Genomic DNA, 13,173 nt, shown 5'->3' with positions numbered 1-13,173 from the left:
GCTTACTTTTGCTGACAAGGGCGATGGGGGGTAAATAATTGTGATAAATCTGCTTACGTAATACTTGAACAGCCCCATTGCGAGGAATCGAACCCTCTACCATCGGACATAATAATACATACATATATCAAACAGAGAACAGATAATTTTGGAGAACACTTAATTGAGAAAATGGATTCACTGTTTTATATCAGAAACAGTGGCGTAGCTACCGAGGGGTTAGGCGGGACAGTGCCCCGGGGCCCAAGCTCAGAGATCCCTCGAACCCTTACCAGAAAACCTCGATCGAACTGAACTTTTGAAAATTTCTCCCATTTTCAAAATAAAAATGACAGGTTGTAACCCGACTTTTATCATGGCAACTCAGTTGAGAGAAATTCGAAAGTTATACCTTCGTAATTCCCCTAAATTCTCTATGTGGGTTGGCAGTGTTGTCAACGTGACGGATAGCGATATGTGCTTTTTTTATTTACCCTAGACCCTTAGTTACCTAACTACGCCACTGATTACGTATTAATTGTCATCTGATCTCCATATAATTAAACTAATGTGAATTATAAAATTAAACCTTATAATTATTAGCTGAGAGCTTTAAGTGCCATAGCATAAGCTATAGCTAATAAAACTATTATTCTTTTGCCACATCTCCATTTTGGAATGTTCAACAGTCAAACTGTATTAAGTACTAACTCACTAATATTATAAATGCTAAAGTAACACTGTCTGTCGCTCTGTTCAGGCTATAACTATTGAACTTATTTGTTACACAGATAGTCTACATCCTGAAAGAGGAGGACATAGGTTTATTTTTAATGCGAAAAAGGGTTGTAAAGCGTTGAAAGTGGAGACGAAACTTATTTTTTAGGCTGTTGATTATATATAAATAGATATGAAATTAAAAGCTTGTAAAATATCTACCCTTAAGGGAGTAAAATAAAATAAGGGACGAAAGTACATACATAGAAATCCGTCATTTTTGTATCTAGACTGATATCATGCATGTCTTATAAAATAATTAGTCTAAATAATTAAAAATGCTATCCAATTTCACCATTCCACGCGGACGAAGTCACGGGCACAGTCAATGTAACATACGACTAATCACTATTTTCTCTCGTGTTCTTCTAACATACATACTGAATCGTTTGGCTTCTCGAAGTGCATAACCGACGAGTATCCTGAAAATAAAGTTTACGAGAGATAAGTTCACGGAACATAAATACACTCGATTTTGATCTTTACTGCCCTACAATTGACCCGAGTTTGCAATGTTTTTTTTATAACACAGGGGACAAACGAGCACGCGGCTCACCTGATGGTAAGTGATTACCGCCGCCCATGAGCACCCGCAACACCATGGGAATTGCAAGTACGTTGTCGGCCTTTTAAAAAGGAATAAGCACTATTCTTGAAGGTTTCAATATCGTATCGGTTCGGAAATACCATTGTTGGAAGGTGATTCCACACTGTGGTTGTGCGAGACAAAAAGTTTCTAGAAAACCGCACTGTGGAAGACCGCCATTCATCCAGATGATCAGGCTGGTATTTCAGTTTCTGGCGGGTGGTACGGTGTTGAAACTCAGCAGCTGGTATTAATCCGAACAATTCCTCAGAACATGTGCATGGTTGGATGGAATATACTAGCAGTGAGAAGACGTATGGGTATATATGGAGTAGGAGTATGGGTTTGTTAGTAATGTGGAGTAACTATCCCATCTATCTATAACAAGTACCATATGGTTCGTTAGTATCAGGTTGACTTCCATGCGGCAGGAATTTATCACAATGGGCTAACTGACCTGACCTCAGGTTCAACTTACAATCCTATACTGGTGCCCCGCCAGCGTATATCGTTAGGGCGGGTGCACCATTCCATTATTATACATAAAAAAAAAAGACTAACTCATACATCATACTCGTGAACGGACGCAGCTACGCCGTCGTCTGGTCGATTCGGGTTACGGTTAGGCTATTTCTTTATGACAAAATAACAATAGCACATGCAGGTGGTATCTCCATTCTCTTTTTTACTTTTGAATATTCATATTGTTTTATTCTACCGCCTGTCTATATATTTCTGATACATTATGTAACGAAATCTAAAAAAATGAGAACTCATTTATTACAAATTAATTATTAATTTAAATTGGATGAATTCCAAATATGAATTTAAATGAATGTACAACATGTACAACATTTATTAAAAATAAAGTACGAGCTGAGTTTCTTGTCAGTTCTCATCTCGAAATCATTCCGAACTGACGGTAGATTTGACATATCAAGTCTTTAATATACCTACATGAATAAAGATATTTTGAATTTGAATTTGAATTGATATAGAGGACTTATTACAATATAAGGAACGGACTTATTACAATTCGACGACCTCGATGGTCTAGTGGTCTAGTACACCGCTTTACGACCGATATTCGCGGGTTCGATTCCTCGCACGGCACAAACATTTGTATTCATGAGTATGATTGTTTGTATCGGTCTGGGTGTTTTCTATGTATAATATGTATTTATTTACAAAAAAAAATATCTATGTATATGTATCAGTTATCTAGTACCCATAACACAAGCTTTAGCTAGCTTAACTCGGATCTAGATGGTGCTGTGTGAATTGTCCTGAGATTATTATTATTATTATTGTTTTTTTTTATATCTATATTATATATCTCCCTTTGATGAGGTGTTAAACTTGTCGGTGAATATGAATGTGAATTATTATTATTATTATTTGTGTGTTTCGCTTTCTCAGCCTTTTTGCTGGAGTTTTACGCTTTGTAGCGTGTACCACACTTACGGGCCATAACCAAGTAAGTGCAGTGTGTGTGCGTTATTATTATTATTATTTTTTCTTAAAACAAATTCTCATCTCCCTCTTAAGGAGAGTAGATGGCAACATACCCCCGGCAGAAGCACAGTCGGCCGGGGTTCAGGACTCCAGGGAGAGAAACCGGCGTACAATGCGGGCAGAATCTAACAGCACCGCTTTCTGCATCTTTCCCGGGAGTGAGCCGCCCCGGAATCCCAACCGTCTGAGATGTTGTTCCAAACTGCTTGGGATAAGACCGTTCACCGACATAACGATTGGAATGATTTAATATTATTATTATTAAGGAAAACAAGGAAAACTTCAATAGGATATCGTCAACAGTATATTTATATATAAATTAAAATCTAAAAATTGTTTCCATATACGTAAAACAAAATGTACATGTGAAATTACTAATACTGCTTCAAATAGTCCTTCAGGTACTTATTATATAAAACATATATAAGATACATTTAACATTATTTGATATAATAATAAATTTATATATTAATAATTAGATATTATTACTCATATATTGGGAATACTATAGCTCGTATCTAATCAAATTCATATGTTTATATTATATTAGGATATAAGTGCGTTGTGATGGTTATAAAACATGAGGCGAAATTTCAGCCCGAGGCGTAGTAGGCGTAATAGAGCCGAGTGTGTTAAAACGACCGTATATCGTACAACGTTTTTCAACACACTTGCGAGGAAACAATACACATTCGTGATATTATATTTTGTTAACTTGAACATTATTTCGGTGTTTTACTCATTTAAAAAAAATAAAAAAAAAAGAAAAATAGTAATTACTGATATTATATTTTGTTCATTTCCACACTTTTCCGGTGTTTTAATTATATAAATCTAATTTAAATACTGCTGTTATTTTTTTTTAATAAGTTTTTTTTCTATTTTGACATGTAATTTCACGCTTATGGAACTCGTTATGAAATATAACTTCAACATTTGAGTTTACAACGCACGCGTGTTGTATAAACTGCTTTGTATATCGAAACCCTATGAAATTAGATCCATTTTACGAGCAAGTGTATTAAAAACACATTTAGTGCATTTATATTACGTTTTATAAATTCTTCTTTATAAATTTATCAAATGAACAGTGTATATGTGAAGTGAAGTAGGATGTATGTAAGACATATCGAGCATGTCATGACGAGGTAACCCAACAAATGTTCTACTTAATGTTCAATTGTGACAGATTGTAGTACACAAAAATTACAAAAAAGATTTTAAAATGCAGTAGTAATAAAAATGCATATAAGTTATTGCCCTCCTAATGGATGTACAGAAAAGGTCTAAGTTGCTTGCACTGCATATTATTACTAAACATCTGCCTGCGGTTATACTCCCATTTAAAAATTCTAGTCCATGTATTATTCTGATGTATAAGCTATATTTCTGTAAAGTTTCACTAAAATCTGTTGAGTAGTTTTTGCGTGAGAGCATAACAAACAACTGTGGCACAAATACACTAATTTATTGGAGATAGTGAGTGATTTTTATTTAAGAAAGGAACTATATTGCTATACAACCATCTATACACACGACATCGACATCCAGGCGACCTCGGTGGTCTAGCGGTTTAGCACACCGCTTTATGACCGATGGTCGCGGTTCGATTCCTCGCACGGCACAAACATTTGTATTCATGAGTATGATTGTTTGTATCGGTCTGGGTGTTTTCTATGTATAATATGTATGTATTTACAAAAAAATATCTATGTATACGTATCAGTTATCTAGTACACATAACACAAGCTTTCGCGTTTATTATTTTAGTATGATAACTAATTGGTCCCGCGTGATATTTCTGAACATGATTACAGTTTTTTTTAATCGTAAATAATCTATACATATAAATAAAATTGGAGTGTCTGTCTGTAATATTCATTTAACCGTTTTTTATAACATGCATATACGGTACACATACCAAAATACAATTTTTTATAATTTTTGTCTGTCTGTCTGTCGGTCTGTTTCTTCCGGCTAATCTCTGAAATGGCTGGACCGATTTTGACGGGACTTTTTTGACAGGTAGCTGATGTAATAAGGAGTAACTTAGTCTTACTTTTATTTTAGAATGTATTTTTTATTTTAGAAAAAAAGTATAAAAATAAATTCCTCGCGGATGACGTCGCGGGATCATCTAGTCGCAAATAAACATGTATTCAATAGAAAAACCTTGAGGAATTGAAAATAGGGGCGTAATAAGAAAAAAAACGCAAGTCCGATTTCCCACGATGGGCTAACTGACCTGACCTCATGCTCATATTATCACCCTCCACTGGCTCCGCCAGCGTAAACCGTTAGCGCAAGTGCACCATTTCATTATCACATACAAAAAAAAATTACCCTATATTTTGTATTTTCACTGCCCTGTGTCACCCTTATACCGAAACTTTCTTATAAAACAAGCTCCTTACATATCTTTCTACAAAGTAGGTATACTTTAGAATACATGCTGTTATAATAAATGCTATTCGGCAATACATGCTGTTATATATGTAAGCGTCTTATTATATGTTTTTATATAAAAAAAATTACAATAATCGTTTCCACCAACATATATATCGGTAATCAGACATATATTTATTGTTTCACATGTGTATATACAATATCATACATAATTACATAGTACATAACAATAATAAGAATAATATCTCAGGACAATTCACACAGCGCCATCTAGTCCCAAGTAGCAGAGCTGGTGTTATGTGTACTAGACATGGATTCAGTCATTTGTTCTAAAAAAATACACCGACCAAAAACAAGTGATGAGAAATTTCCCTTTCTTTTCGGTAGACGCACACTTGCATGGGTCTCAGGGTTGCCAACCTTATGATAGGTTTTTTAACATTCTAGATTTTTTTTATATTCTAAATATCGTTTCAGTGGGGATTGGGGGTCCTGCTGCCCAAAAAGCCCTTAGGTACAGCCGCCCCTGAACACTAGGTTGTATATCAAATTTAGCAGCTTCTAAGTCTTTATAATGCGACATGTATGTTGGTGATAATGTGTGTAGTATATTATACATATATTAGTTATTTATCAGTAAACATTTCTCTAAATGTATATAATTGACTTACTTAAGTCTACATATTAATTGAAATAATCTATAACAAAAAGGTTATAAATAATTAATAATAAATCATCCTTAAATTATGTTACTGACAATGGAAAAATTAAAAAACAAAAAAAATAAATTATGGAAAATATGTTTACGTATAATAATATTTCTTTATTTTAAAGAATTAAGTGTTATTTTGCGGAAGTTGATCATATTACTGGATGTATCTATATTATTTTGTTTAATTCCGCTAACATTAGCATGTGTGAGACCACAAATATTCAATATGCAAACCTGACGACCACTACTGGAAGCGATACGCCCTCCTCTATTGGTGATCAAATTCCGACCGTTATTGAGTTTATACACCCATATTACACGTGTTTCGTCTCTGAACGAGCCATAAGTCATTGAATAGAGTTCGGATATAGCTTGAAAGCCTAGTGTTGTTCGGCGAAGTCTCAGTTTGGTCGCAGAACAGTCACTGCTAGGCTTTCTGTACTGTACTCGCATGATTGCGGATAAAATAAAAATAAAACTTGATAAGATCCCGTAATTTCCTAATTATAGGTATACTAGCTGTCCCGGTAAACGTTGTTTTGCCATATAAATTAATAACGCTATAAAAAATAGGGGTTGATGATAGAAGCGTGAAAATTTAGGATTGTATGTATTTTTGTACGTTGTATCATAAAAAAATAGAACCTAAAAATTTTGTCTAAATAATAAAATAAAAAAATTTAGGGTTGGAGTACACCTAACATTTAGGGGGATGAAAAATAGATGTTGGCCGATTCTCAGACCTACTCAATACGCTCACAAAATTTCATGAGAATCGGTCAAGCCGTTTCGGAGGATTATGGGAACGAAAACTGTGACACGAGAATTTTATATATAAGATATGATGAACGCGTCAAATTTAAAACAGTATAAATCTATTAAGTATAATATGGTACACAATTACCTAGATACATCAAAATAATAATTGCATTTAATAATGTCTAGTAAGACAAATTCAATATTGTGTACTAAGCACTGCTGTGTCTAAACTGTGTCACCCCACCTTACATTTTCCTACTGTTATTTAGTATATAAGATCATTATTTCTATGTACATATTGTCAGTCTATTATCAACTGTAATATACATCGTCTCGACCAACAACATCGTATCATTTTACCCGTAACATATAACGATATTATTATACACATATTATACATAAATTAAATTATTATATAATACTAATTATTAGTTAACAATGTTTTGTGTTAGTCAAAAAAGTTAGGCCATGCATAGTCAATTTTTAAAACTACAATATAATTTGGCACATATACTATGTCTTAGATTAGAATAAGACATTATGTCCCAGTTAACTTATTACATTAGATAACATAATAAACGTATAGTCTGTTTTTCAATCTCGGAGACTAATTTGACAGGTGTAAATGTCAAATTGTCAAATAATGTTACCACCTATAGCGGAGTAGTGGTGTACTTGCGATGCCGATTTGTTTAATCGGAAAATTTTATTTTAACATAGTTTTATAGCTTTAAATGACGTTTCCACAACAGAATTTTATAATTTACATACATATACTAGTGTTTCAATAACTGTCGTTGTATTATACAGCATAAACATACATTTTTAGTTTAATATTATTTGAATTGTTTAACTATAAAGTAAACGTGTACAAAACGCTGCTGTATTTACTAAGCAATTTTATTTTTGCAAGAATATTGTCAAGGCTGTACTAAATATTAGTTCAATAAACATTATTATTATTATTATTTTTGCCGTTTCCGTACAAATAGTAATTATTACAGTATTAAGCTACAAACCAATACTTTTTACTATCAAACAGCTAAATATTTCAAATAGGTGTTTTTTTATGATATATGACACTATAAAAAGGTCATTTGTTTTATAAAAAAGGCAGTTAGTCTTTAGTTTGAAAAATAAGAAAATCTATTTTGATACAACAACGATATATTTTTGAATACATTAATAAGTTTGTGTTGATGCGTTTTAAATAAACACCCACGCACTATTTCTGAGTAATCTATAAAAATGGGTAATTAATATTATTTTCCGATAGCCACAATTCTGTTTAAAAAATGGAAAAACCTGGCAACATCTGAAATGTCATATATTATATTTGTCCCCGAGATTAAAAAACAGACTATAGTAATAAGTATAACATAATTTGGATTATATAAATAAAGTTAAAAAATAAATTGTATATGGATTATTGTTAAATTTCTGGTAATAACGGGTAAGTATTAAGAAAACTGAGCTATATGTTGCCAACAAACTGTTCTGCAGTTTGGCGAGTCATTGTATAAAAATAAATGTTAGGTACATTTATTTAAAAAAAGTCCCGTCACAATCTGGCTTGACCGATTTTGACGGGACTTTTATTGGCAATGTAATAAGGAGTAACTTAGGCTACATTTATCTTAGAAAAATAAAGTTATATTCCACCCGGACTAAGTCGCGGATGCAGCTATTTTATTGTATAATTACGGCTGTATGGACTAGTCTAGTTAACATTACGTATTAGAAAGTCTTAATAAATAAATATAATAAATAATAATGTCAAATACACTATAATATCGTCAGAATACGCTGTATATTAATTATTTAGTGTATTTTATTATATAATTACGGTTATTTAGACCAGTTAACATTACGTATTAGGAAGTCTTAATAAAAATAAATAAATATAACAAATAATAATAAATAATGTTAAATACATCGTAATATCGTCAGAATACGCTTAGTAAATACTATATAACAATAATAAATACAAAAAAACATACATATTAGTACGGTTAGCAAATCTATATTTACACATATATATCGTTAAGTTTTATTGACATTCTATATTATTTATCGGTTTTCTTGTTACCTGGCGTTAGGAAGTTTTGTTGTACTCTATTTCTGAGGGCGTATTGGGCTATTAAATGTAGCACGCAGAAGATTAAGGATCCCACGCCGAACCAACGGAAGGTGGCCGCTCCGCCGTAATGCTTGTATAGTTGACCCCCGATCAAACTGCCCATTGAAGTGCCCACGCCTTCGAAAACGGCCCCCACTAAACCCTGAAACATGGGGGGAGGGGATTGTTAGTAATGTGGACTAATGATCTCATTGCTAGCAATGTACCATGTCAGGTTGACCTCCACGCGGTTCCCCCTGGAAACCATCGTGATAAATTCCTGGTGAATTTGTCACGTTGGGCTAACTGATCTGACTTCATGTTCATCTTATCATCCTCCACTGGTGCCCCGCCAGCGTAAACCGTTAGCGCAGGCGGGAACACCATTCCATTATCATCCACTAAAAAAAAAAAAACCCTGAAACATTAGACATAGGATAGTTAGTGTTGTAGTAATAAGAAAAAAGACTAGGTAAACGGAGAAAATATATTTATATAGACTCCTGACAATTAGGAATAAAAAAAAGGAATTGAAATATCAAATACAAGAATGTAATATAAAAGAACTATAAAATCAAATACAAATTTAGAATACAAAATACATATCTGATTAGCCAGTTACAACAGTTAGATAGATAGATAATTCTTTTATTGAAACCCTCAAACATTAGACTAAACCTTGAAACATTAGACTAAACCCTGATACATTAGACATAGCATAGTTAGATCGTTAAGTTGTTGCAATAAACGCTTCATGAGAAGAGGTCACAGTTTCATTTAAAAACACTCTTCCTTTTTGTCGCGTACCAAGCAGTAACAAAACGCAAAAAAAAAAAATTAACAGTATCTTTGTATTAAAACAATCATAGTATCTTAAGTTAACATAACAGTATTGTTACCTGAACAGTGGTTTCAGCACCGGCCGGTGCGATTGCGTTTGCGTAAGACGTCATGGTGGGGTAGAACATGCCGTAGGTGATGCCCTGCAGCATCTCTATGGGCAGCACCCACCACGCATTACTGAGCACAGAGTACAGCAGGAACCGCACACCGAACGCGAACAGCACCAGGCTCATCATTCTGATATGTCCCACTTTCCTTAGAATATATCCTAGAAATAAAAAAATATACTATTATATATGGTATAGTTATAAAAAATGGATTATGTAATATGCCGATATAAATAGGAACAAGGTTTTCCCTGCAATCAATCCCCCAACCGATTCAAACTACGACGGGGATCTAAATTACGACGGCCAGAGACAAGGTTCGAATCCCTAGTGGTGCCCTCAGATTAGGGTCGTATCCGTTAAGCAAGAGTTGGCCTTTAGCCGCTCCATAAGTACTTCCATTAATCGTTGGCAGCAGGGATGTTATGGATATAAAATTTCGGACATAAGGTTTCGGATATAGGATCTGGTAACAGCCCAAACCCCCAATAAAAAAAAGTATAGTGCCAATTGCACTCGGCCAGTTAAGCTTTAAAGACAAGCTGCATCAACAGCATTAGAGTAGTCCGAAAAAACAACAATTCGGCCGGACCCACCTTATAAGGTCGACCACAGATCGCGATCCAATTCATATTCGGAAAAATATAAATAGAAAAACATTGACAATAAATTAATGTCATTTTAGACCACGTAAATAGCAAACAAACATACAGTCCATCTGATGGTAAACTGTTACCGTAGCCTAGACGCCTGAAATACTAGGGGTGTCACATGCGAGTTGCCGATCCTTAAGAACCCTTCTTGAAAAACTCCATGCTGTAGTCTCGTGAGAAAACCTCGGCAGGAAGTTCATTCCACAGTCAAAGTGTACGCGGGAGGAAGCTCCTCTGAACCTTAATATACCCTTCTTAAAAACCCCATGCAGTAGTCTCGTGAGAAAACCTCGGCAGAAAGTTCATTCCAAAATCAAAGTGTACACGGGAGGAAGCTCCTCTGAACCTTAATATACCCTTCTTAAAAAACCCCATGTAGTAGTCTCGTGAGAAAACCTCGGTAGGAAGTTCAGTCCACAATCAAAGTGTACGCGGGAGGAAGCTCCTCTGAACCTTAATATACCCTTCTTAAAAACCCCATGCAGTAGTCTCGTGAGAAAACCACGGCAGGAAGTTCATTCCACAATCAAAGTGTACACGGGAGGAAGGTCTTCTGAACCTTAATATACCCTTCTTAAAAAACCCCATGTAGTAGTCTCGTGAGAAAACCTCGGTAGGAAGTTCAGTCCACAATCAAAGTGTACGCGGGAGGAAGCTCCTCTGAACCTTAATATACCCTTCTTAAAAACCCCATGCAGTAGTCTCGTGAGAAAACCACGGCAGGAAGTTCATTCCACAATCAAAGTGTACACGGGAGGAAGGTCCTCTGAACCTTAATATACCCTTCTTAAAAAACCCTATGCAGTACTCTCGCGAGAAAACCTCGGCAGGAAGTTCATTCCATAATCAAAGTGTACGCGGGAGGAAGCTCCTCTGAACCTTAATATACCCTTCTTAAAAAACCCCATGTAGTACTCTCGCGAGAAAACCTCGGCAGGAAGTTCATTCCACAATCAAAGTGTACACGGGAGGAAGGTCCTCTGAACCTTAATATACCCTTCTTAAAAAACCCCATGTAGTAGTCTCGTGAGAAAACCTCGGTAGGAAGTTCAGTCCACAATCAAAGTGTACGCGGGAGGAAGCTCCTCTGAACCTTAATATACCCTTCTTAAAAACCCCATGCAGTAGTCTCGTGAGAAAACCACGGCAGGAAGTTCATTCCACAATCAAAGTGTACACGGGAGGAAGGTCCTCTGAACCTTAATATACCCTTCTTAAAAAACCCTATGCAGTACTCTCGCGAGAAAACCTCGGCAGGAAGTTCATTCCATAATCAAAGTGTACGCGGGAGGAAGCTCCTCTGAACCTTAATATACCCTTCTTAAAAAACCCCATGCAGTAGTCTCGTGAGAAAACCACGGCAGGAAGTTCATTCCACTATCAAAGTGTACACGGGAGGAAGCTCCTCTGAACCTTAATATACCCTTCTTAAAAAACCCCATGTAGTACTCTCGCGAGAAAACCTCGGCAGGAAGTTCATTCCACAATCAAAGTGTACGCGGGAGGAAGCTCCTCTGAAACCGCACTGTCCGAGACCACTTAAGTTCCAGATTAGGGATGGATTCTGTCGATGGCGTTCCTTCTGTTGATGACTCACCGGAAACAAACATGAACGGTATCTCTCCACCGAACGTTTGTATCGCACTAACAAGCCCCTGCAGGGTTTTGATATAATCCGACCCGTCACAGGTCATCGCTGCTATATCCTCCAGATGCCAGAACAGAAACTGCCATATCAGTGCAGTACTCAGCCCCACAGCTATCGTCCACAGTATAAATACAAATGTTGGCAGCGACGACAACAGTGTACCAACATCCGCTAAGATATTCATGGACATTTTTGTTGTATCCGTCTGAAAAATATTTTACTTTTTTAAATTTAAATTCAAATTCAAAAATCACATATTCATGTAGGACATTTTAGCCGCTTATGAACGTCAAGTTTATACATTATATTTTTTCCCCTACCGTCCAGTTCGGTATATAGATCCAATTGAGAAGAACTTTTAATTAAATTGGCATGTATTTAGATTATTATAAAGTACTAGCTACTCGTCCCGACTTCGCCCGGGTGTACATGTATTATATATATAAACTCCTCTAGAATCACTTTATCTATATAAAAAAACCGCTTCAAAATCCGTTGCGCAGTTTTAAAGATTTAAGCATACATAGGGACAGACAGCGACAGCTTTTATACTACTGATGTAACTTGATATACATACACTAGGTGACGCGACTTTGTCCGCGTGAAATAGTGCATCTTCTTGGATAGCATTGCAAAGTATAGCGCCATTGTGTCCCACGGTAAGCAGAACTTGTGTTATGGGTACTAGACAACTGATATAAATACTTAGATATATTTTTATAAATACATACATAATATACATAGTAAACATCCAGACCGATACAAACAATCGTACTCATGAATACAAATGTTGCTATGAGAGGAATCAAACTGTCTTTTTGTCTGTCTGTCTGTCTGTATGTTCGGTATAGAAATAAAAACTACTCGACGGATTTTAACGCAACTTGGTACAATTATTCTTCATACTCCTGGGCAGGTTATAGTATACTTTTCATCACGCTACGATCAATAGGAGCAGAGTAGTGACGCTAAATGTCACATCAAAACCACTGAACCGTGAGGAAGGACATAGGCTACTAATTTTACTAAAAACGACTAAAACGCAGACGAAGTCGCAGGCAACAGCTAG

The 13,173-nt window shown here is 35.5% G+C and overlaps 1 protein-coding gene across 1 annotated transcript in view; it reads right to left on the bottom strand.

Annotated features, from left to right (window-relative positions):
* Positions 1–561: 561 nt before the first annotated feature.
* LOC131855712 (major facilitator superfamily domain-containing protein 6) overlaps positions 562–13,173 on the bottom strand; it is a 28,426-nt gene continuing 15,814 nt past the window's right edge. Inside the window, exons 11-14 of the mRNA XM_059207012.1 lie at positions 12,054–12,309; positions 9,753–9,964; positions 8,824–9,016; positions 562–1,178 (exon numbers count right to left, since the gene is read on the bottom strand). Coding sequence (XP_059062995.1) covers positions 1,105–1,178; positions 8,824–9,016; positions 9,753–9,964; positions 12,054–12,309 — 735 coding nt within the window. The 3' untranslated portion in view covers positions 562–1,104. The remainder of the gene's footprint in view (positions 1,179–8,823; positions 9,017–9,752; positions 9,965–12,053; positions 12,310–13,173) is intronic.

The sequence above is a fragment of the Achroia grisella genome, unplaced genomic scaffold, assembly GCF_030625045.1.
Source record: "Achroia grisella isolate CSIRO2021 unplaced genomic scaffold, CSIRO_AGI_Agris_v1 utg1470, whole genome shotgun sequence".
Lineage (NCBI taxonomy): Eukaryota > Metazoa > Arthropoda > Insecta > Lepidoptera > Pyralidae > Achroia > Achroia grisella.
This window is presented reverse-complemented; position numbering and strand designations above follow the sequence as displayed.